The sequence below is a fragment of the Pseudopodoces humilis genome, chromosome 9 (assembly GCF_049639895.1).
Source record: "Pseudopodoces humilis isolate 2021_Gansu_Grassland_sample_001 chromosome 9, ASM4963989v1, whole genome shotgun sequence".
Lineage (NCBI taxonomy): Eukaryota > Metazoa > Chordata > Aves > Passeriformes > Paridae > Pseudopodoces > Pseudopodoces humilis.
Window position 1 is genome coordinate 15,406,466 of NC_142208.1, and position 25,774 is coordinate 15,432,239.

The window sequence follows — 25,774 nt, forward strand, 5'->3', positions numbered from 1 at the left end:
CGCCACCGGGGGGCGGGGGCGCCGGGACGAACGTACGGCCGCGCCGGGCGCCTGACGGGGCGGGGAGCGGGGCCCGCGCCGCCCGCCGTCCCTGCCCAGCCGCGCGTTGCCGCGGCGCCGGCCCGGGTGGGTTTAGCGCCCGGGCGCCGCTCCCGGCTCCTGCCGGCCGCCGAGGCCGAGCGGTGCCGAGCGGCGGTGCGGGGCGGCCGTGGCAGCGGGGACGACGGGAGGGAGGGGGCCGTGCCCGGCCGCTCGGCGCAGGCAGCGTCCCGGCCGCCCGCGCCTCCGCCGGGGGGCGGCCCCGCCCCCCCGCCGGGCCTCGCCGCCATCTTGGCCGCTGCCCCGGGAGCGGGACGGGCCGGGCCGGGCCGGGGGAGGTACGTGAGGCGCGGGGGGCCCGGGCCGTGAGGGAGTGGGGCGGTGCTGCCCTTGCTCGGGAGGACGGGATCCTTGCCAGGCGGGAGCCGCCCGTGCTCGGTCCCGGCCGTGCTGGTTGGTCAGAGTCGGGCAGGGGCTACATCCCCGCCAGCGGCGATACCGGGAGGCTGCCCGGCAAATCCGAGACTTTCCGTTTTACCCGCCTCCGTTTCCGTTGTTCGGTGCCCATTTAATTACAAAATCATTGCCGTGATTGAATAAACCCCCGCCTTCCCCTCCCGTTCCGTTGTTCTTGGCTCTGGCGGAGATGCGGAACCGCCCGGCGGACAGTGAGCAGGGTCGGGTCAGAGCCCCGTAGCGGCGGATCTGCACCGCACACGCTCCAAGATGAGGCGCAGGGATGAGGGGGATTGTGCACCGGGAGGGCATTTACTGTGCGCGTCAGGGCAGACAGCACAGGGCCTGCCGGAGGGGCGATGTGGGAGCTGCCGCTGGCGGCAGAGCCCGCAGCAAGGCCAGGCCGGGAGGGGCAGGGCGGGTGGGGAGCGGCGCCGGCTCACCTGAGTCGATCTTTAACAGCATTGCTGCAGCCATGGTGTTTCTGCTCGTGCTGTACTTGCTAGGGGCCCTGTGAGTGCGGATCTGCATAATATGTGCTGGGAATAAACCCGTTATCATCCACCAATATGCACTGCACATCGCTCCTGCCCTGCTCAGTACCCAGCGGTAACCGAGTAGAGGTTGTCGCTTCTTTTCTTTTGTTTCAGTTCAAATCTGCTTTGAATTAGTGATGCACTTACTATCTTTTCAGTATGATGAATGGTTCATATCCATTAAGTGTTAATCAAACTGGAGGAATAACGTCACTATTCAATATAGCTTTGCTATAACCAACCAGGCAAAAAATCATACTTGAATGATGAAAATTTGTGTTTATAGCAGGCAGACTGCAGTATGGGAGAGGAAAAGGTATTTTGAAGAAAAGCAAAACCAAGTTCAATTAGTCTTGCAAGAGGTAAAATGATGGAAACAATGTTTTACAAAGGAACTGACTAGGCCAACCATGAGAATGATTCTGCTGTGGCAGTTGCCAGCAGGTTTAAATCATGCATAACTTCTTATTTATGTATTAAAGAAAAAAAATAAGAGGAAATAATGATATTTCTCTGTAAAAACTGTTTTGGGTTGCTCCAATGTTGTGAGCTAACTCAAAAACATAAGCAGACTTGGGGGGGGGGTGGGGGGTGGGAAGGGACAAATAGATTTTATACTGCCTCTGTGCACAGATCTGAAAATTCTTTGCAAATGGGAAATCAGACTTGAAGAATACTCCATGCCCTCTCACGTTTGATTTTCCTGGTTTTATTCAGAAATTAAATTTTCTGTTGTACAAGACAGCTATGCACCAGCTAAGTCCTAGTTATTCTCTCACATAAAGATCCCCTTACATGAAGAATCTTTAATAAAAACCTTGTCATGGGGATTCAGAAAAGAGAAATTGTAGTCCTTGAGGTAGAGAAATCTGGACAGTAGGAGACAAATGGTAGCTGTACTTCGTGGCTTGAACAATGGCAAGAAACCAAATTAAAATTTGTTTAAAATGTTAAGTTCCTTCCTCTTATATCCCTTTAATTTTTCCCCAACTTACAGCTTCACATATAACTTAAAATAATAAGAGAAGATAGGTTAAGTCTTGTTTATGCTTATTTAATGTAATGTATGAAAGGCAGTCTTTAAACAGAAGCTTCTTAGAATAAGAGTGTTCATGAGACTCATTCATACAGGTTAAAAGAATTAGTGCTGCTTTGCTCTGTCCTCTTGAAGGAGAAGGAAGGTACAAGTATTTATGTGCCTTCTTTGTGCCCTCTCCCTATGGACTGGTTGGACCAGAGTGCACACACATTAGGAAGGGCTGACATGCACGTTGATGGAATGTTTCAGTAGTGCATGGCTCTCTGGCACCGTTGCTTGTCCTTTCTGGAACCTTGAGTACCTCTTCAAAGAGAGCCTGTGGAAGAGAGTAGTGTAAAGCTGGTAGCACTGTTGCTCCAGCCTTTCAGACTTACCGGAGAACTGAATTGGGAGAGTGTGGTGGAAAACATCTTCTCAAAGAGTTACTGAGTTGGGGCTTTAATATCCTATGATTGAATCCTGCTGCCTTGTCCATTCAGCGTTTCTCATGGTTTGGCTGGAATATGAACCCAATTATCAGTGTTTTCCTGAAAATTCTATGGGCAGTAAATATGTGATGTGATACTCACTTTATCTGTGTCCATTTGGCCCTATCTGTCTATTCAGTACTGCTTTCAGAGAGTGAATTTCTTAAGTCGTCCCTTAGTAGTCCTAAAGCTACTGATTCAGATGTAAGTTGTGTTTGAAATGTCCCATTTCCATGTAATGTAGTATTAGCAATGAATTTTTAATTACTTTTGTGTAGGTTTTTTCTTGACAAACTCTTGATTTTCCAGCTTTTAAAGGAAAGCTTTCTATTCTTGCAGGTCCCAAAAGGAACTGCAGTTATTCAAGATCTAATATTGTTTGCTTATTCAGAATCTAATATTGTTCTGTTGACAAAAGATGAACTCTCTTGCCAGCAGTTAGGAGATTTATACTGGAACTAAATTCAACAGAGGCACCATGCAAGTGTATTATTGGAAAGCTCATCAAACAGTAGATGAGATGCTGCACAAATTCTCATGCAGGCTGTAATTGCTACTAGTAAAAGCACAGAGGAAGTTGCAAATTTTGTTATGGATACCAAACACTGATTTAAGACAACTTCATATTCTCAAAGGACTACTTCCTTTTAAAAACAACTTCAGAAAGTTACTAAGGGTGTTTTAAATGAGAGCAAAGATAAATAAATATATGCTGAACATTTGGGAAGCAAAGCATTTAGTCTTTTATAGGGATGATCTTGCTGATAAAATATGTCTGAGTAGTTGCACAGACATAAGCACTTAATGGTGTTGAGTAGATATGAAATTTTCCTTGACTAACTGAGGGAGACAACAAGCAGTTCTTAAAAAAGGTTGCAAAAATGGTTTTACTTTGATGTGCAGATACCTAAGCTGTGGGCATCTTATATATAAAAAGAGTCATGACACTTGAGCAGCATCATTAAGACACACAAACAATAATAGGAGCATTTAAAAAAACTGTGAAATTACAGAACATTCATGTTTTATTATACTTTGAGACTTACAGATTTATCAACTTGAATCACAGCTACTAATAATGTGTCAGATTGGTCCTGGCAATTATACAGTATTGAAGAGCTGCCATGTTGGCTGTCTTGAAAGTGTTGTTCAGGTGTTTAATGGGACTTCTCTTAATTAGGTTTTCTTGTCTGAAAGCTAGTGAACAGGGTTGGGGAGGTCAGGAATACATTTGTAGCACATTTTGAATTTATAGGAAAAAGCTAAAGTACTGACTAGCTGATTGTGGCAACTAGCTTTACAATAGAAATAGAACTGCCTATTTTCGCTTATTTCTTCAGATTAAGCATTTTATTACTTTCCATTCACTAGAAGTTCATTTCTACAATTTGTACAATTACACAGCAGAGACTCAGACAGTCTCCCCCCACTAATCCTTCCAACCCCTCAGAGCAGCTATGCCAAATTCAGGGTACATTGAAGCTATGGAATACTTTCCTAGTGATGATCCTATTTGGGGCTATTTTCAGTAATTAGTACTAGCTGTAAAGGGCATTGCAGAGGTCAGTGATAAAGTCCTCACTTCATGGTTTCAGAGCTTTGAATGGAACTCAGCTCACTGTTACAGAAAAGCAGCTGTTGACAGTATTTCTGTATTAATTACATTTCAGAGTACTTAATTGTAGCTAAGGACAAGAATGTGCAATCAGTCTTTTTTCCCGTGTTCACAGCCTCTCTTGCCAGTGAGCTCCACTTTTGTCTTGTGAGCCTGCTGTGACTTTAGTCCAGATGTTTCTGTGCCAAGAATTTGAAAATCAGTAACATTGCAAATCCAGATTTAGTCAAAAGAAAAGTTAGAGACATGGTAACAGCTCATTGAAGGCGTCTTAGTTAAAATATGTTTTTCTTCTGTATGGACTTCAGTGTCTGATAGGATGGAAATGGCTGAGAAGAATAATGTGGAATTTTGCATGTCAGAGGAAGGATGGGAAGTCCTTGCAAAGAAGCTGCAAAACTGCAAGGCTGCTTGTTGCTGCAGAGCCTGTAAGGTGCCTTGCAGTCAGGCAGTAACAGGAAAGGCTGTCAGTCTACTGAAAATAAGCTTGAACAGTTTGCTTTGGCCTAGATGCAAATAATGACCCACGTACACCTTCAGTCTGCTCTTAGGTAAGCCTGAAAGCCAAGAAATGGAAGGCACATCCTTTAGAATAGTCCTAGAAACACCTTCAGTACCTTACATAGAATGGTTTTGTGCTGACATCTCAAAGTGGTCTCTGCTGGTACTTCATGGAGAGGAATCTTGTGATTCCTGAATTCTGGTGATGTACTTTTCCTACTGTTTGTTAAAGCTTAGGAACTTTGTTTCAAGACCTTTACCTTCAAAGTGCTGCAGCTCTTAACACACTTAGCTGTTGGCGTACTGGTGTGAGGAATTTTAATGTTATTGGATTGATTTCTTATGTTCAGCATTTGTCAATCTTTTTTGCTTTTCACATCTTATGTTCTGATGAGACAAGAAAGTCAGGTACTGAGAAATTAATTCAGGGATCTCTACATGTCTGAAATGAAATCTGGAACTCAAAAACAGAGTAACAGGAATATATCTTCAGTATTTAGAACAATGTAAGTAATTTTTGTTAAATAATAGTTTATATATCCTATATTGATATTTTTGTAGTGTCACCAGTTCTAAGATATTCAACATGAAATTCATCTTTAATCAGCTGGTGCCAATTGCTTGACAGTGTATGGGATAAATCAAATTACTTAGTTTTGTGTATAATAGATTGATGTCCCCACTTCTATAAGAGCATCTTTACTCTAGTCAGCAGTGGGAAGCATACTAAGTGAGCTGCCCCTTGACTGACAGGGTAGGGTTTGTGCCTCTGGGGCTGCCTGCTCTGCACTTAGGCTGCAAGGAGAGAGCTTCAGTTTTCCAGAGAGCTTCAAATTAGCAGCATATTAGCATACTACTAAAACTTGTGAAGGAAGAAAGGAGTATGTGAGAGGATTTGAAGGGAAGTCTTATGCCTGAAGCAGAATGTGTATCATGGGAAATTCCATAATCCCTATCTTCCTACTTAGAAGATAGGGTAGGCAGCCAGGTGGGATTTTACTGCTCAGTTTCCATAGGTACTACAAAGCTGTCATCTGCCAAGTGCAGTCCCCTGGATTGGTTTGCTACTCCAGTTCACTACGAGGCCACACAAACACGCCTATGGACACAGCTGGCACCTAGGCAGCTTGGGGCAGATGAGTAAAGAAGGGCAGTGGCCAAGTGCTTCCTCTGTTTCCAGCTATCCACACCCTCCCTTGATTGCATATCAAGCCATGGTTTAATATCCTTAGTGGAACTTAGGGCAAAAGAAAGGGCCCTGCTATTACAGTCATTTGGTGCACCAGGAGCTTGCTGTGATTGTGTGGTCTGCTGCACAGCTGCACTTGTTAAAAGCATATTGTGACAAATGCAGCCATTTCTGATCTGTAGATGAATAGAATCTGAATGAATGTTAACAGAAGAACAACTGCTGTGGCTTACAAACACTGTTACACGTCTGATAATCTTTGTCAGAGTATCACTGGAAGCTGCCTGCTGTCCAACATAGCTCCTCCAGAGCGGGCTGTGGATCAGCTCCTCTGGAAGTGGAGCCCTACCAGTGCTGCTTGTACTGGATTCTCAGATGCAGCTTTGTGTGCATTTAATAGGAAATGGGTCTGATATTTGTTAACAGATATGCTATTGTATCGATTTAAAAATGTATGGAGATCTATTCTAAGCTTTATAGCCGAGCACCTTTATATGTGTGGGCAGCCATGGTGTCGAACAATACTGACATTCAGTGGTTGATTATACTTGCCACTGTTGTGTGACTGTCCAGGAGATTTTGGAAGGCTTTAATGTTCAATGCTGGCTAAATTCAGAACATGTTTACTTGAACTGGATTAAAGCAGTTGTGTCAAGGCTCCTTTATAAAAATGCTGTGCTCACAGTATTAAAATTGTCTGGTTTTCTTAACAAACTAAATTCGAGATTAACTTGGTTCAGGAGAGAGATAGTAGAAACATGAAATAACACTTTGTACCTTTGTTTCCTTTCCCACTTTTAAGCAAATTTGCAATCACAGTTTCTAGAAGAACTTCCTTTACATTCCATATTGGCTTAGATTAATATTTTTGTCCACCTTTTAACTATTGGTCTTTTTTTGTCGGCTACCAAAGACAGCATGCTCTTGGCAGGAGGTATCTGAGACCTGGCATGGCCTCAGTGAAGATGAGCACATTGCTGTCATGCATGTGAAGGAGCAGCTGGAGTTTAGAATTTGGAAAGCTGGATCTTGGCTCTCTTCCCACATCTGCTGACTTAGGTGGAGGGAAATAGCATGCTGACAGCCTTCTTGAGCTGTCCTTTTTCGCTGTCTTTGATGAGCTTTGGAAGACATACTTTTGTTTTGTTAAAATCTGGAGGGCTAGATCATTTTTCATTGTTACAAGTGCATTGATAGATGAGCTAGTACTCTGGGTAGTTTAGACTGGCACACAGCAACACAAGCTCACTCTGGGTGGAGCTAAGTGCTTATTTTCCAGTATTTTGGAATGAGATTTACTCATACAGTGTTTGGACTCATTAAAATCTCTGTAGGACTGGGCCATCTGCATCTAGATGCTTCCATGCTATCTTTACATTAGCATGCCAGAGTTAACAGAGAAGGAGCAAATTTTATCTGCATTTTAGGACAAGATCCTGGCCAAACATGGTAAAATTATTGAAACCTATGACAGGTTTTTGGTAGGTGCGTTTGGCTTCTCTTGGACATGCAAAGTTGATGGTGGCCTTCCTGTTTCAAGGTGTGGACACCCAGTAATTGTCTTGTCTCTTTGCAATCACATTTGAATTCCCCAAAAGCTAACTTTCAATCCTGGATCTCCATTGCAATCATATGCCCATTTCCATCACATGCCCTATGTCAGTTCTAGCACACTCTGGCAGTGTAATAACTTGCATTAGGAAGCTGATCTGACCAGCAGCTCCTTTTGCTGGGTCAGTTTCTGGCTGGACCATTTCCCTAATGTAGATAATTGCAGAGCCACAGACATTACTCAAATCAATACCTGAGAGGCAAAAGGGATGGAATCCAGTGCCAGGGGCAGCTTCTTCAGGTACTGATAAATTTATGCTTGACATGGGGTAGCAGGTTAACTTCACCTTGAGAAGCCGCTGTTGGGGTTGCAGTTTGGTTTGCTCTCCAAGCCCAAGTTCTAACTGGAAATTTTATAAGAGGATCATTATGCTGCAGGTCAGCCAAAGCATTGTATCTGTCTCATGTAATGGCTGAAGAGATAAACTGAAGTCTGCTAGAATTTGTGTCCACTGTAGATGCAGAGATAATAGTCTATTCATTTTATCAGCTACTTAGTTCACTTACTATTGCACTGAAAGTTGAGAAATAGACTTGGAATTATTTTTTTTAATAGGCACATAAGCTTCTTGCCCCATGAATAAAATGAAGGATCAGTGGCTGAGGCATGTTATTTGTAAATCTTTAAAGAGATAAGAAAAAAGTTACATTCCTTACCTGCAGTTCATACTCCCCTTTTACGTAAGTGAGTTTTTAAGTGAAAAACATTTTATGTAAACATATTTCATGTATGACAAACACATTTGAGGCAATTTTATTCATTAAGTCAGATTTAAATGGCTAGTTTTGTGTACTTCTAATGAATTCCAACCCTTTACCCAAGTCCAGCTTGGCATAGATTATAAGACTAATCTGCCAGCAAGTAAAAAGCACTTTTCTAGTTCAACAGCTGAAAGCTGACAAGCTAAAGAGCTATATCTTTAAGACAGAGCAATTCTAAGGTATGTGAGCAACTTCCAGGCCAACTGCACTGCCATAGGAAACTTTCTGTACGAGTAACTCTTTCACATCGGCAAACACGTTTGAGTGAGTGCCAGCTCATGGGAGTCAGCTTTTCTTTAAGAAATAAATTACAAATACCAGATAGGTTGAAAGCTGAAAACAAGGGTGCTTTCTTCATGCTTGCATTGTGATATACGTTAGCAACTTAATCCAGTGGCAAATATTTTTTTGGTGGAATGTTCTTCTAAATAAAGAAAATGGAATTCTGAGAAAAGCAACAAAGTAGATCTTTTTCTTAAAATCTCAGTGCATGTTAATAAAGAGTAACCGTCATAAGAAAGGGAATCTGGGTTAAGAAATGTCAGTCCATGTATCCTTTTGTTTATTTTAACTTCTTTTAATGTGTTTCCAACAGAAAATGATCCACAGCCTGTTTCTTATAAACTGTTCTGGTGATATATTCTTGGAGAAGCACTGGAAGAGCGTTGTGAGCCAATCTGTGTGCGATTATTTCTTTGAAGCTCAGGAGAAAGCAATTGATGTTGAGAATGTGCCTCCTGTCATCTCAACTCCACACCACTACCTCATCAGCATCTATCGGGATAAAATCTTCTTTGTGTCTGTAATACAGACAGAAGTGCCACCCCTCTTCGTAATTGAATTTCTGCACCGAGTAGCAGATACTTTCCAGGTCTGTCACCATTCAATGATTGTAAAATTCAGTGTCTGAAGGGGACCTATGGGGAAGCCAAAGAGAGATCCTTTGTCAGGAGATATAGTGATTGGACAAGGAGAAATGAGTACAAACTGAAAGAGGGGAAATTTAAGCTAGATGTTAGGAAAAAAGTCTGTACTGTGAGGGTGGTAAAATAATGAATGGAACAGGTTGCCTGGAGAGGCTATGGATGCCCTGACTGTGGCAGTGGTCAGGGCCAGGTTGGATGGGGCTTTGAGCAACCTGATCTAGTGGGAGGTGTCATGCCCATGGCAGGGGGGTGCTGGGATCACCCCTTAACATTCTTTGATTCTATGATTCTAAAACAACTTCATAGGTTTTTTTTTTTTTGTATAAACTTCTTTAAGAGAAAGGTAATAAACTATTCTGTCAGTGATTTCTCTGTCTGTGATTTTTAAGTCAAGCACAGGTTTATAGAGTACAAAGGAAAAAGAGGTTTCTTTTGTACATTCACAGGCACCAGAACCCAAATCCCACTTTGTAAATACTAGGTTTTTTTCTGTAAGCTTTTGTACTGTTCATGTTATGTAGATGGGAAGAAGGAGCATGTAGTCGGGCAGCATGCATTCTGTAGTGAGGAAAGGGCTGCAAAGAAGTCACTTCTCAGCCAATTTCACAGATACTGTATATAAAGGAAATGCTGTGAAGATTGAGCGTTGCCAGAAGATAGTATCTTTATGTTACAAGAGTCTTGTAACTGAAGTTGTGTTAATGTTCACACATGGAAAGACCTTGGTAACATAAATAGTACTACATTACATTACATTATTTCCCTGTTCCTGCTTGTATTTATTTTCAGTTCAATGATAAATATAACATTAATAATAGGATGACATCAGACTATAGAAATAGTCAGTTTAGGTACTAAAATGCTTTCATATATTGGAGGGTTTCTGTAAGAAAAAACCAAACAAACTTCCTTTTGCAAAGCATTCTAACAGAAATAAAAATCCTCTCTTTTGTAATCTCTGAATTTGTTTAGGATTACTTCGGCGAATGTTCTGAGACGGCAATTAAGGACAATGTAGTAATTGTGTATGAACTTCTAGAAGAAATGCTAGACAATGGCTTTCCACTGGCAACAGAATCTAACATACTAAAGGAGCTGATTAAGCCTCCCACAATTTTGCGCTCTGTTGTCAACTCCATCACAGGTATGAAAAAATGTAATTTCAGCAATGACAACTGTTTAAAAAGAAAGCCCTATCATTCCTTGTAGCTAAAAAAAAATATATACTGGTGTGAACCTGTAAGGTTACACACTGTCCTGCCACTTCTCATCAATAGGAGTTAAATAAAAACAACTGTCTCCTTATTTGCAGTTTATGCCTGGCCCCTTTGCTGTCCTTGGAGGCACTGCCTGGTTCAGCCACAGCTGCTGAAGTCCCTCAGGAAAAGCAGCTCCTAACACAGTCAGGACATACTGGAGACAGGTGCTCTGGGATTGGTACAGAGCTCACCCCAAGCCTTGAATAACTGAGGGGCACTGGAGAAGGTTAAGCATTTTGTAAGAAATCCTTATAGGAAGGTATATAATAGATACCTAATAAATCCTTGACGGGTGGGAACAGATAGCAAGAAGGGGAGCAAATAGCCTGTCCTCATCATCCACCCTGCCCCCACCACCGAGCAGCACATGGATTCATATGGATTTGATTTCGCAACTGATTTCAGGCTGTTGTAAATGGGTCTGTCTTGCAGTGATGAAGCCAAATGTCTGTCAGCTGAGCTGGTGGAATCTGCTTGTCTGGCAAGCGGGTGCAAGGGAGGTGAGCCATGAGGTGTCACACGGGGGCAGAGAGATGCGAGATGGTCGCCTGTACATTGTGTTAGAGAAGGGGAGTAGTTGGGCTGCAGGGCCACACACATAATACTCAGAGGAGCTGGTCTTTAAGGTAGTAGATACAGTTTAGTCTTTGAGTATAAATCTCATCAATTTTAATTTCTGTTATTTAGATTTTAGTTAGGTTTTTTAAATGTGGATTGGGATGCTAGTATTTACACTTATGAAAAATATTACATTAATGGACTAGATGGACCTCTGTAAGGAGAATTAAGACTCCTGAAGCCAAGGGTTGCAGCATCAAATCCTCTTGTTTTATCTAAAGCCTTATTAAAATTCCCTAGGAGCCTAAAGCGCCTGCCCAAGGCAGCCTGCGTCTTGTCACTGTCAACAGCTGAGCGTGTGGAAATAGCAGCCTAAGAGGTCTCTTATCTACCTGGCCTGGCAGCACTGCTGCACCCTGCAAGGCTGCTGAGGGACAGACACAGCAACTGCTCCTCTTCAGAGATGCAGTGGGAGTGAGGAAATGGTTGTAACTCCTCCCCACTGAGTTACAGCACATACAGGGGTGGACTTCAGGAAGGGGTTTTTTTGAGTAGCTACTTCTACTTGCTCAAAAGAATGAAATTTTCTGTTTTCTTCCTGCCAGGCTAGGGCCTGCCCAAGCAGGTTTTGTAGAAATGATACCTGCCACCAGCTTCTCAGTGAAGCTGTTCCATGTGGCAAGACACACTACTGTGTTCATTGTGCTAAAGAGCACAAGTCAGCATGAGCTGTGGCCCTGTCCCAAGACCTACTTCTAGCAGAGAGAGTTGTTTCTATTCTACTTGTTGGGATTCTGGCATCAGTCACCTAAGCCTCAGAAGTGATAAGATTTTTTTTTTTACCTTTTAAAGTATCATCAATTTACTTTATAACTAAATAGCTCAGGAAGCCTTCTTCTCATGCTGGATAGTATTGAGAACCAGGAGCCAAGGGTTGGGAGCAAGGCAGGCAGGGACAGTGGCATTGTTGGTTGGGAGCCCAGAAATTGAGGCAACGGGTCAGGGACAGAATCAGATGATAACAGGTCATGTACAGCTCAGTGATTGCCAGTAACATCCATCAGAATGGGGCAGGTCAAGCCAGAAAGTCCAGTCTGGGCCAGGGTCTGGATCAATTTGGCACATTGTCATGAACAGACATGGCTGTTATGTTGATGCAGGGTAGCTCATGGGTATCGAGGGTGAGAACCTCAGCCCAGCACCAGCTCCAAGCAAAGATTGTAGGAGCCCTCCCTAAGGCTTCTTACACATCTTTCTTGCTAATGACTCTTACCTGTTAATCAGCCCTGAAGTCATCCAGCTAAAACTCTTAGGAGAAGGAGGAAGCAGGCTTAAGGCCCTCACAGGGAACTGTCATGTCTTGAATTAGTGATGAAATCCTCCACAAGATCTAGCCCCACATCTACTCCCACTCAAGCCTCTTGCTGACTTGAGCATTTTATTTTGCTGTGGAAGATGTAGTCTGAAAGCTGTTAAGTCTGGACACATAGCTCCAGTGCCTTCATGTCACCTTACGAATTGTAGGGGTCTAGGCTATAGCCTGCAGTTCTTGGGTGCAAGCCTTGACTTGATTTTTAATTCTGGCAGTTGAAACATTTCTTTTGTAATTACTTACTGATTTTGAGTTTCTTTTCATTTTTAAGGCAGTAGTAATGTGGGAGATACACTTCCCACTGGACAGTTATCCAACATTCCTTGGCGCAGAGCGGGAGTAAAATACACGAACAATGAAGCCTATTTTGATGTCATCGAAGAAATTGATGCGATTATAGACAAATCGGGTAAGATGCCTTTAATATTTGTTTCTTGAGTGTGTTTACATGTAGCTAATGATGTTTTAGAGAGAATACAGTCCAACCTTATTTTTTTGCATATGTTTTGTATACATGCATTTATATCTTAGGTCGAAATATTCAGTTTAAAATTATAGCTTAAATGCATTTCTTCAGTGTATCTTAAAATAGCAATATGCTCTGGGCTGCTTTGAGAACATCCACAAGAAGTATGTTTTCTGTTTGTCTATTGATTATCTCATAACAGGTAATAAATGGAAAAAAAAAAGTAGTTGAAATGTGATAAGAAAATTATCTCCCGTTGTTCCTGCCAACAATGTACTGTAGTCCTTGAAGGCCCTCAAGTGAGCAAGACAAAATCCTTCATTAGGTTTCCTCTGATAACAAAATAAACTTGGTGCAAAATAGTTGGACAGTATTGTTTTCCTTATATTTAAGCTGGAGCCAGATATTATGAAGCATAATAATACTCCTTTCTTTTCTATGAATGAAACGTATCATTTTCAAATACAGAAGTTTTTATTCTGAGATTTACTTTGAGGTGGAACCTGATAACTTTCATGCCAAGAAATAGGAAAAAAAATATGCAAAAAGAATACTGCAACGCTGTGGGCAGGAACCTGCTGTTTTGTTCAGTATTGGGGCTAGCAGTTAGCAAGGGTGAAAACTGCAGGACACCCTTTTGTGGTGGTATGGGGCAGGGAGCAAACTTCTGATTATTCATTCAGTGCTACTGTTCTAGCAGTGCCAGTGTTGGTTTGGTTCTTTACAGCACTTCAGCAAATGCTTTGGCCACCGTTGAAGTGGATAGTCATAAATAGCTGTTGTGCAGCTCTTACTCTCCCTATCTTGAATCTAAAAGAAGGTGGCCCTTATAGGGCCCTTACAGAACATGCTGATGACTGTGTTACTGTCCCAGCTCCTTAGGATTCCCAGGAGTAGTGTGAGGGCTTAGTCTGAGAAGGTACAATCAAGACCATGGTCAACTTCTGTATATTTCAGGCCAGTGAAATAGACTGAATTGAATGCTCGGTGTTCACTGAGTGTTTAATTTCCTACTGAGGATCTGCTACAGTAGCCATAGCTACTCTTTTCTGCTCTGATCCCTTGGGGACTAGCAATGCAAGAACCCTTCTTTATAGCCTTCACTAGGACTAAGGTAGATAAGGTTGCTCCCCTTGAATAGGGAAATTACCTTGTTTCATAGGGATATGGTCGACTGCTTTAACCTGAAACAAGATCTCTTCTTTTCAAAGTATAAAGCCACCATTTCTCCTTCCCCTTGCCTAGATAAGCCAGTTCCTACCTATCTTCTAAAATTACCTTTGCATGTGGAGCTAATTAGTCCAGAGTCCTGCTTATACCTTTCTGTTCTGAGAGGATATTTAATTTCCTGGGTAAAATGCTTAGTACTCTTGCTTTGAGGTTTGGGGCTTTTTGCTATAGATTTATTTAAGATGAAGATGAATATTTCATTTCACTGTTAAACAACCTTTACATGTGAAAGCCAAGATTAGCTGGAGCTTTATAGCACCAACTTACTGCATTTTAACATTGACGGTTTTGATGTGCTTCAACTTCCCTGCACCACTACACAACTTGTTAGTTTTCTGGAAACTGGGGACAGGGATGAAGGAAAAGATTCAGAGCTGGTGTGTTAGGAAATTCTTATTTGCTTATTGCTGGCAATCAGTTGAAGCACATCCAGTACAAGTCCTGTGTAACAGCTGGCACAAGTATAATTAACCAATTTGGGACAGGCTGTTTGCTCTGGCTCATGTACTTTAGCAAGCTGCCCAGGACACAGGTAACTGGAATGACCTTTCCTAGCTGTGCTTGGCATGTTGTTGAGTGTTGTGCAAATGTCATCTGTGCCCTCTAGCTGCACTTCACCACATCTGTTAGGCCTTTAATAACATTAAGTCAAGTGTCTTGTTTTTTCCTGCAGGTTCCACAGTCTTTGCAGAAATCCAAGGTGTTATTGATTCGTGTATAAAGCTCTCAGGAATGCCAGATCTTTCTCTGTCTTTCATGGTAAATTCAGCCTGTATTTGGGAATCTTAATTGCTCAGGATTTATTTTTCTTAGTGATCAGAGTTGAACAGCTTTAGGATAAGTCTTTCATATGTTACACATATGAAAAGTAACAAGTTTTGCATTACATTGTAGAAGCTGCATTGTAGTTGCATTTAGTAGTTGGAATTGCTTTTGTCTACATAAAAGTACCCTCACAGGAACTTCTGTACTGGGTCAGATCAGAAATCCATCTAGCTCAGTAACACATCTCTGATAATGGCTACTCAGAGTCTCAGAAATGGGAATTGGGCAGAGTTCAGTAGCTAGCTCAACCTGCTAGTACTTGATGAGATTTCACCATTTTGCCACTCCTTCCAGAACCCACGGCTGCTGGATGATGTCAGCTTCCACCCGTGTATTCGGTTCAAACGCTGGGAGTCTGAGAGAGTCCTTTCATTTATTCCTCCCGATGGGAATTTCAGACTGATCTCCTACCGCGTCAGTTCCCAGAAGTATGTTTCCATTCAGACACGCTCCTTCTCCAGCTACACTACCTGCTGCTTTCCACCTGAGTTAACGGCACATTCCTCCTTGTTAAGGGGGGAATTTGCATTGTTCTGAAATGTGTGTGCTCAGGTTTTGTCTCATCTGTTGCTCTGTCCCCACTAAAAGAAAAGAACCATTTTTCAGTGACCTGCGGATACTCAGCAATAATTTTTCAGTGGAGTAAATCACAAATGACAGAGATACAGGGCTGTTCAGTTCTAGTAACTGTTGTTGGTGTTAGATGTTTTATGGGTAAGTCTCTGTGTACATGGAGGACTCTGAGCTTCATGAAGAGGGTAAAGCAAAAAAAGTCCAAACTGCAGATATTTGTAAACTAATGCCTAATCTGACTGGTGACTCTTCTGAGATTTGAATCAGTGAGATTACTTAAAAAAAACAGAACAGCGCAGATGAAGAGAGAATAGGACAAGGTATTTGGAAGAAAATAAAGAAATTATTTTTTCCTGTGATTCTCTGCTGATAGAATCATTTCAGCAATGATGCTGAAGAGCAAAGCATCACTTAATTTATCACTTCTGAAACAAACCACTTCTCACTTGAACACCTACCAGAAATGCAAGAGGTATTTATGAGAAAGTGCTTTAATTTCTCAAGCAGAGAAATAGCCAGGATGCATTCAGCTACTGTCTTCTCTTTTCAGCTTGGTGGCAATTCCTGTATATGTGAAGCACATGATCAGCTTTAAGGAAAATACTTCTTCAGGAAGATTTGATGTTACCATTGGACCAAAACAGAATATGGGAAAAACAGTAGAAGGAGTTGTCATGACAGTTCACATGCCAAAGGCTGTACTTAACATGAACCTCACTGCTACACAAGGCAGCTATACATTTGACCCAGTTACTAAAGTAAGTCTTTAATTTTTATTTATTTAAATATTGAAGATGGCAGTACTACAAGTCACCCGTGCTGCAGAATACTGGAACAATGTTCCACACTTGGCAGAAAACTCTGTTCAGCATACATTTATGAATTAAAAATTTACCTTTAAAATTTGCTTTTTCAAACTTACACTCCAGCTCTGATTTCTGACTTTGTCAGTATCCCTTTCCTTCCCATCCTCTCTTTTCACCCTGCTCTTTCACCCACTAATATCTTTCCTTAGTGGATGCAGCAGTATTTTGCTGATAGTTTTAGCCATGATATATTTTGCAATATATGCAAAATATGTAAAAACATATTTTTCTGAAGAAAATGCACTAGCCTTTAAAATGGGTAGACAGAAAAACTGGGAGCAGGAGATGAAAAAAATTTCTTCTGAAAGATCTACCTAAAGACACACAGGAAAATAAAGTGTCTGAAAAAACATGTCTTGGGCTCCTGATTCCTTGCCCTTGAGTTGGGGTTTGAGACCTGAATTTCATAAAGCTCCTGAAGCCTTTTAGTACTAAGGAGCCATTTTGCTGAAAAGCAGTTTGAGCCAAACCATTCTTCTGGCTCTAATACCCTGCTCTGAGCTTTCTGCTGCCCTTGGAATATCTCAGTAGCAATTCATTAAAATTGTTAGGGAAAGTTCTCCAAGTAGCATGTTGTTTCAAAAGCAATAGACCTTGATCTTTTTAAAAGAAAAACACCAACAAAAAAACCTTAAACTTTTCTCTGTGCAGAAATAAATTTTACTGTGTTTTTATCAATAGTTGGGATAACTAGGTGGATTGAAACTGCAAAATTTTTTAAAGCATAGAGAATTGAGGTTTTTCTGCATTTATGAGTTTATGATAAGAGCAAACAAATCACTTCTTGTGGGTGAGTAAAGGGCCTGCTTGGTTCCACATTTTTCCAATGAATGTAAGAATCAATGGCAAACATGTGAGCCTTGAGAATGTTAGTCTGGCTTAGACATCTTTGGTCTAGTACCTTGCTCCTACCCTCCTCATTCTTGTGTTTAAGTTTCTGTGGTCTTTGTGCTCGTTACTGTCTTGGCTTCATGGATCCAGCTGACCCCAACAGACATCAGGGTCAATTATCCTTAGCAAAGGTAAGACAATTTTCTCAGTGCACAGACCCACAATGACAGGGTGAAAAAAAGACCCCATACCTGCAGGAGCCCTCTTCCCAGCCAGTGAGGTAATGCTCAGGGCTCCCAGGCTGTACCCAGGTCTGTACCCAGCCTCAAACTAAAAGCTGGACATGAACTTGACCTCATGGGTTGTTTCCTAGAATGCTACTGCTACCTATTCTCTCCTTCCTGACAAGGTGCTAACATGGGATGTGGGCAAAATTACCCCTCAAAAGCTACCAAATCTGAAGGGCATAGTGAACCTGCAGTCTGGAGCCCCCAAGCCAGAGGAGAACCCAAGTTTAAATATCCAGTTTAAGATACAACAGCTTGCAATTTCAGGTGAGTGTGGGGGGGGGTGGTATTACATGAAATTGATGCTGGCAGAATGAGTTGGTGTGGAAATGAAGTGGGAAACTGTTAATCATTTAATTGGAGATGAACATCTGAAGTCAGCTTGGTCCAAAATGATAAGTCTGATTTACCCAAACCTGACAGTTACCCTTGCTGGAAGATTTCTGTGCTGGGAATTGTGAATTCCCAATTGTTTTGCTCAAGAAAGACTGTGAGAAGTATACAGAATAATTGAATTTTTCTTTGTTGACTGGTGCGTTAAACATGCAAACGTATCCTTTAGTGAAGATTGATGAATGATGATTTAGTGTGCTGCTCCCAACTTGCTTTAGCCTTGTACCACTAAAGCTCTTTCTAGTGGTCATAAAAATGCGTTAATTTTGAAGAATGCTCTTCTTATTCTTTCCTTCTGGAGGTGGTTAGTTTTCCACCTTTGAAACAATCTGCAAGTGAAAGCAGAATGAAGTCTATAGGGTAAGTGCAAGAGTCAATTTAAAGCAGACAAGGCCTCAGTCTTCAAACACTTAAATCAAGTGAGTTGTCCCTGTGTAAAATGCTTCTCCAGGCAAGCTTTGCAGGATCAAGGCTCTAACAGTTCAAGAACTCACATTCAGAGAGGAGGTGGAGGAGGATGACTGAAGGCAGTTGATGAGAGTTGGTGGTAGTACATGTGGTACCTTTCTGGAAAGGTACCAGGCTACAGTCCTTTTGGCCCATAGACTTTTTGGAGTAAATAACTGTATTCCTGTTTAAGAAGAGAATCCTGCAGTTTCCTCTTGAATTAGTTTAAATCTAGCAAGATAGAGCTGGTCCAATGGCTGGACACCAAAGATAAAGGACCTGTGAGAAAGCACAGAACAACCTGAAGATGTAGGTAATTAATAGCTACTGGCCTTCCTCAAGGAATAGTAGAGGGATTGCTGGTTCTTGCAATTATGACTTGGACTGAAAAGAATTCTGAAACTTGTCCTTTGCTTCATCTTCATGATTGGAAAGAATACAGTGTACAGGAGTACAGGAGCTGTGGAAGATAGACTCGGGTTTTCCATAGTTCATCTCTTGGAAAGAGGTTATTGGCTTATGGAGTAGAAGAGAAACATGTTGCCCTGCCAAGACAGCTATGATTAGGTGACAAGAATGTTCTCATATGCTGCTTCAAACCAGATGAACTTGTGAAAGAAAGGAGAATGAGCTTCCTAACCAATCCTAATGTGCTTCAAGACAGCTGGATTTCTAATCAGACTGCTGTGATTCCTAGTGTTCTGCTTTTAACTTTGTACTTGTCTCTGTCTTTTTTCAGGACTGAAAGTGAATCGTCTAGACATGTATGGAGAAAAATACAAGCCTTTTAAAGGCGTCAAATATATTACAAAAGCAGGAAAATTCCAAGTCAGGACATAAGAAGATGCTAAGAGGAAATTCCCCTTAAAAAAACTTGACTGCTTAGTGACTTATGTTGGTTAGGTGCCAATTAATTAATAGACACTGATTAGTTTGGGATCAAAGCATTTGTGCACAGCAGCTCTTATTAAGAAAGCATAGCTTAGTTTTTCTTAATATGCTTTAAAATAAGGTACTTTTTTTCTATTACACTTACACTCTTTTTTTACTGAATTGTTGTGCTGTTGAATAGTTTGATATGGGCAATCCACAAAATGTTGCAAACACTACACTGCCAGGCAGATACCAAAGCCCTGAGGTCAAGCACATTCTGAAGGCCAGACAGGCCACTGGAGAAGTCTGCTGGTGGCATGCTTTGCTGCTGCAGCTGCCTGCAGAGAAAGCTCAGTTCTACCCACAGCCAGCTGCAAGCTGGCATTCCACAAAGCAGCATGTAATCCTTTCAGAAGTAGAGAGCAGCAGTGAGAGGGGCAGGGGTCCCCCCAGGGCCTGGGACATTGCAAGTGTCACTCCTGAAAAAGCTTCTGATGAAGTAAAAAAATAATTTCTATGTTGTTTACAAGAAATCGCCTTTCTTAAGAAGCATTTGCCTTAATCAGCTTTCATTTCTGCCATCTGCAGATGAGCTGATAAAAATAACATCCTGCATTAAATCTGGGAGGTGATTGTTGCTTCAGTAATCCACTTTCTTTCCATTCAATCTCATCATCCCCACCATTTTTTTTAAGAATACAGTTGCAGAGAGTAAGATCTATTTTTTATGTGAAGCCTTTGCTTTGATTTAGATGTTCCACTTGTTAGAATTGGATGCCACCAGATCTGTGCAGTGTGTACCTTCGAGCGTAGCTTTTTAGATAGCACAATAGAAGTGTTAAGTGTATTTAATGATTGTGTGCTTTAATGTTCTGAAATAAAGGGAACTCTACTGCAGATATGTCTCACCTTATGAAATGTTCATGCTTTTGTAAACAATTCATGATGCTCTTAAGCAGGAGGCATCTGATAGACTATTAAACATTGACTGTTTGCTACATCTTTACTGAATTTGATCACTGTGCAGCTGCTTAGAGTTTTAAAGGGCTGTTAGGAGCATGACAGGTAATGTCCCTTTCATAGTTCTTATTTTTGAATGGAGGACAACTATTTACTTATGATATTTCAAAGACTCAACAGTCAGAGCAAAGCTGACTGAACTTCTTGTTATATACCAACAGAAACATCTCTCTAAACCACTACATACTCCAGAGTAGCTATCAGGTTCCGTACCATGCATTTGGTCAGTATTAATTAAGAGTGGGATACCAGAGACCCTCTGTTTCTGTTTGGTTTACAAATTGATGAGTAGGTTCTAGCTTTGCTTCAGATGGAGAGCAGGAACCAAAGTCACTCAGTAGTCAAAATTTCACATGATCACAAAAAGTGATCCAGTCTGCAAAGAAGAGGGGAAATCCATCTGAACCCTGGGAGCAAATCAGTAAGGAAAGAAATAAGCATACAATCTCTGTTTGTAACTTTGGTAATAATATCATTAGGGTAAACTTGGCCATAAACAACCATTTTGGATTTCTAGAATTACAGTAGATAAAACAGCATTATGAAGAACCAGCATCTAATAAGATCTTCCATTTGTGTAGACACAACCCTGGTAATTAAAAGCTACCGACTTTCTAGTCTGCCTTTTTCAATTCATCCATCAGTTCAACACTCATTCCTACTTCCACTCTGTGTTTTGGCAAATGGCATCCTTCAGTTACTGTAAGTGTAGAAGAAATCTTGTCTTCAGAGGAAACTGGTAACATCCCAGGCTGATGTCTGAGCAGCTGGAGCTGCTCTCTGCATTAGCAGCCTTTCAGAGCTGACACCCTTCCTGAGCTAGCACATAAAGAAGTGTCAGCTTCAGTCCTGACCCCAGCGCTGCCTCCTGCCTGTGACTGAACAAGCCCCACCCGCTCCAGGACCTCGGGTACCAGGGAGGCTCACACAAAAGCGCAGGGGAAAGCCCAGCTCATCACAACTCACTGTCAGCAAGAACTGCACGCCCCAGTAGGAAACCAGTCTGGGCATGGAGCTGTGTTTTGTCAAGGAAGTGGTCGCAGGTGTGTGAGGCCAATACCTTTTCTTGTACATATGCTGGTTCCTTCTGTGTCTCCAAACACAGAAAGCTCAACTGCAGAAGGGGGCCTGTGTTCCTGTTCTGTTTAGAAAATAAAAAAGTACCAGCAGCTCTCTGAAGAGTAGATATTATGGAATCAGAGGATATCCTTAGCAAGGAATTACACTGCTAAGTTCTGATCTCCCCTTCTCATGTCCAGCTCTGGGTGTGCTGACAAAGGTGGCTGTCTGTCAGGGTCTCATCTTTCAGATATGGAGAGAACTATGTGAACAATACAAAACTCTGAATTTTACCAATTACTACTAAATACCAGATGCCCTTTGGCACTCTGAGGCTATGTTTGGTCCTACAGTACCAGTGGACATTGGTTCCACCAAGTCAGAACATTGTGTGCTGATAGAAATTTTTAGCAAGGAAAAATGTTTAGAAGACATTCTTACAGTGGACAGAGTGAAGGAAATAAAGCAGTACTGTCACATTAATCACCCTTGCATTTAATTTGAGAAGTAAAATTCACATTTACAAGATGCTGGTCAGAGTAGCAATTCTTCCCTTCCTAACTGAACACAGCTTCCAGTAAGTTTTTTTAATTACTAGTTTAACAGGCACAAAAGACAAAAAAAAACCTGTTTAATCTTCTACTGTTGAAGAAATTTTGCATTTGCTTTCTGTTCAGAACATGTAGAAACAACTGTTCTTTTGCTTTAGCTTTTTGCTGCTCTTCTCGTTGCAGCATCATCCACCGCTGTTATCATTAACACACAGAAGCTGATATTTGTACAAATGCATTTTTATTGTTTTAACAGAACCAAAGAAAGGTTGAAAACATTAGACTATACAATACATTTTGGTTTATAAACAAAGTTTTATAGTGGTAAAACATTTCTAAGTGACATTCATGGTCTTGTTCAAATTTTTGCTGCACTTGAGGTCTGAAGACCAATAGTGTTCAAAAATGCAGTAATTGCATAAGATGGACAAGTATCTCGGCTTCTATAAACAGTTCGAGAACTTAGAGCGAACATTCTAGAATAATATCAAAGGCAACCATGATTCATTACTCTCCTGCAAACATTCCTCAATAAACAAAAAGTGATCTTTGGCATAAACAATTAAAGGCATTAGTAATATTGCATTAATATCATTCAAGCAACTAAACAGTGATGCTAAAATAATAATAATTTTTAAAAATCTCATAGAGAAGCCTGGATGGGGGAAGCAGGATGAGGGGATGTGAGGAGCATTGAAAAGCAGTACAGGAAGACTATTTAGAAAATCCCTTTAAAATAATCCCTACATATTCAGTGTTATGTACTATTAAATAGAAATTACTACATTAAAATTATGTTAAAGATCTGATAGAAACCCACCAAATGCATCTAGGTTAAGGCTCTGGCACCCCTTCCTTCCTCTTCCTGTTGCAGGTAACTGCAAGAAGAGAGTACTAAGGAAAGATCCTAAGTACCAAATATTTAATAATACCCAGACACAAGGAGCAAATTCAAGACAAACACACGCCTTCTCTTGCTGAGGTCAGTTTGAGACAGTTGTATTATCAACAGTTTGACTTCCCTTTTTAGATAACAGTGCAATGAAGGGGTGGAGGGGAAAGGTCCAAGCAAAGAATAACTGTTGCAGGCAGGTAGAGGACAGCTGACTGTGCTGTCTCTCTTCAAGCTGTTAAGACTGAAGTTTTTCCCCAAGGACACTTCTGTTCAAGGTGGTTTGATCGTGCAACAATTCTCAGCAAATTAAGAGGGTATTATGAGGTCAGTGCTGATTTGGGCAAAAGTCTGCAAGTATTCCTTGCAAATGTAGAAACTCATTCTCAAACAAGTTTTCCTTTCTATAGGGCAATTAAATGAATGTTATAAGAAGGCATATTCAATTACGGAAGGATAAAATATCACAAGTGTATTTTAGTAAGGGGAGGGAGTTGGGGGTTTTACTGTTGTCATTTTGTTTAGGACTTTTTTTAAAGACACAGTAACACTTTATTCAATTCACTTGAGAAAAAGATTTTGAGACTCTAAACTCCACAAGCAGTAAAAATAATGAGGTATGTGTAGCATTAGGAACCACCATTTGCTGGTAGCCGCCAGCTTACCTAAAGAGGGTTTCACATCCCTGCAGAGCTCAGGTTTCAAAAAGCTTATGCATTGTTGAAAAGAAGAGCAGTGAGGCTAAAGGTATTTTTAAACTGAGTATCTTTATCTTTTCACCTTGAGTGGCTGGAATAACATTAGATGGAGGGAAGAGGGAAATAAGAATAATTGCATGTGCTCATTTGGTTTTCAAAAAGAAAAAGCCAGCATGTGGCATTTTCTGGTCGTGGACACGCAGCCAAGTTAAGAGAATGAGGATTTTTCAGCTCAGTACATTGCTGAATTGAGCAAGGAAAGCGGTTCCATGATTTAAGGTCTCCAGCCATAAGGCTCAAGCTGTCAACAGTGTCACACTATCATCATCTGCAAAACCTTTCAGTACAGTACGAGAGTTCTGGAATGCCTGACTACAGGGTGACAGGAGGGAGACAGAGACAGCTCCAGTTTCTGTTAAAGTACTGTTGCAGGCAAGAATCAAAAGCAAAAAAAACCACCACATTTCAGACATGGAATTATAATCCTCAGTTTACAACTGTTCTGCTGCCCCACCTTCCCTCTTTTAATCAAAAACCCTGCACCTTCCATCATTTCTGCATGGTTTTAGTATAGCCAGATAAAATCCTGTTGAGAAGTTGAATGTTTGTGTATCAATGATTGTCCCTAAAAAAACTGCCAAGTAACCAAGTGTCCTAAATTCTCAAGACAAGCTTAAAGTGAGGTCCATGTTTTATATCATCACATGGAAACTACTGGAATATACAGTGCATAAATGAAATGTGTTTCTGAGAGTACAGAATTCACTAAAAGAATCTTGAAAAGCAAAAAAAAAAAAAGAAAAAAATTTAAATTATAAGAACTGTCTACTGTTGGCAGAAAATTAGAGGTGTTGGATATCAAATGTGTTCCAAAGACATTTGAAATGCATTATAATTCATACCCTTAGAATGGGGCATTAGCATAAGCTAATCTTAAGTTCATGTATACAGCACCTTTTGCTGTTAATATATCTCTTCTGTTTCCAAAAAAAAGGCATTTTTTTGTTACAGAAAGCAATACTAACGTGGCAAGTATTTACTGATACCATGGGGTCTTTCTGACCCAGCGAAGAGTGAATCCAGCATCTGTTCTTATCTTAATGGATGCTGCTTCAGCTTCTCTCACAGTTTCCTTCACAGACTGCATGAGATTCTGGGCATTATGAACCAACATCTCAGTTGCCTGTCAAGAAAAAGAATTCCCAATATATCAGTAAACATCAGTAGCATGTAAAGTCTGCACAAAGACTCCCAGTACAAATATATTAAGTCCACTGCCTGAAACTATGAAAATCTAAGTGAAGTAACTGTCTCTGGGAACCAGCAAGTGTTATCCTGACTCAAAACAAAACTTTCCCGCTCCTCACCATCTATTTGTGCAAAATCTGAATACAATCTTAATGTTGCTAAGTAGAATAACCTCTCTTGGAAGCCAAAGCTGCGGGATTTCTGCTGAAAAGACGCATTTGGAAGGTAACTGAGCTGCAGGGGACTCGAGATGTCGGAAAATAAACATTTCCCCTGGAATCCACCCGAGGGCGCCCCTGCCCCTCCCAGGTCCAGCCTGCAGCGTCTGCGGGCGAGTCCTTGCCTCGGCTTTTTACTGGGCAAAGCAGGAGATGAACAAATTATTCATCACAAAATTGGAACTCGAGTAGCTTTTTGGCTTGTTCCTCTATTAAGCTGTAGCGTTTGAGCCAGAAACCAAGGTGCTGTTCCAAAGTTACCTTCCCTAAATTGCTGAGACGTGCTTCAACATCAAGTTCCCAGAGCACATCTGATAGAATACGTTGTATATTTGTCCCAATAGAAGTGATCAACAATTCCATGCTACCATCAGTCTTTACACCTCTTACCTGTTCTGACTCTTCATCACTGATATTAGTTCTGCCCAGCATGGTAGCTTTGACAGTGGAGAGAATTTTCAGCTGTGTACTGATGGTTGGGATTCGCTCACAGACCTAAGTAACAAGGGATAAAACCCATTTTATATTGTAAATTGAACTAATACATTATGCATCCATTTTTTTCAGATAAACTTTTTTATTTTCTTTTACTATTAGGAAATTAATGAGCACAGAGGTGATCCTATAACCTTCAAGACTATCTGATAAAGATTGGTAGGATATTTGAATCTTATTTTACTTGCTTTGGGAATATTTGGGATAGAGCCAACATTTTTCCATTCTTCCTGACACTCCGCATATGTCTGCTTGGTTAGGAATAGCATGATACATATATATATATTTATCTGAGACTGAAAAAACTTAGAATTATTGCATTTCTGGTACTATTCTTTGATGCAAAGGAATGAGTGAATGAAATACAAAACAATACTTAGGACTTAGGACAGGTCAGTATTTGTAGCACAGTATTTTATCTAAAGTTCTTTCTTTAAAAAGATTCTAACTTGACAGAATATATATTGACATA

The 25,774-nt window shown here is 41.1% G+C and overlaps 2 protein-coding genes across 5 annotated transcripts in view; one reads left to right on the plus strand and one right to left on the minus strand.

The window, feature by feature from the left end:
- The first annotated feature begins 41 nt into the window (after positions 1-41).
- On the plus strand, positions 42-20,803 carry AP3M1 (adaptor related protein complex 3 subunit mu 1). 2 transcript variants are annotated; one of them, XM_014250491.2, is made up of 9 exons: positions 42-126; positions 8,811-9,086; positions 10,114-10,285; positions 12,602-12,739; positions 14,700-14,785; positions 15,146-15,279; positions 15,975-16,182; positions 17,531-17,675; positions 18,988-20,803. In XM_014250491.2, the coding sequence occupies exons 2-9, from the start codon at positions 8,814-8,816 to the stop codon at positions 19,086-19,088; spliced, it is 1,257 nt and encodes a 418-aa protein (XP_014105966.1). In that variant the 5' UTR covers positions 42-126; positions 8,811-8,813; the 3' UTR covers positions 19,089-20,803. The 2 variants fall into 2 exon arrangements, with proteins under 2 accessions (XP_014105966.1, XP_005520574.1); XM_005520517.2 differs by lacking the exon at positions 42-126 and adding an exon at positions 279-377.
- A 1,172-nt stretch (positions 20,804-21,975) lies between these two features.
- VCL (vinculin) overlaps positions 21,976-25,774 on the minus strand; it is a 59,229-nt gene continuing 55,430 nt past the window's right edge. For all 3 annotated transcript variants that reach the window (XM_005520519.3, XM_005520518.3, XM_088059521.1), the window contains 2 exons: positions 25,198-25,302; positions 21,976-24,524 (listed from right to left, as the gene is read on the minus strand). In XM_005520519.3, the coding sequence (XP_005520576.1) occupies positions 24,378-24,524; positions 25,198-25,302 (252 nt within the window). In that variant the 3' untranslated portion in view covers positions 21,976-24,377. The remainder of the gene's footprint in view (positions 24,525-25,197; positions 25,303-25,774) is intronic.

Coding starts and splice junctions, on each gene's coding strand:
- AP3M1 (XM_014250491.2), top strand. CDS start 8,814: ATGATCCACAGCCTGTTTCTTATAAACTGTTCTGGTGATATATTCTTG. Junction 9,087..10,113: donor GAGTAGCAGATACTTTCCAG/GTCTGTCACCAT, acceptor GAATTTGTTTAG/GATTACTTCGGCGAATGTTC. Junction 16,183..17,530: donor CATTTGACCCAGTTACTAAA/GTAAGTCTTTAA, acceptor CTTCCTGACAAG/GTGCTAACATGGGATGTGGG.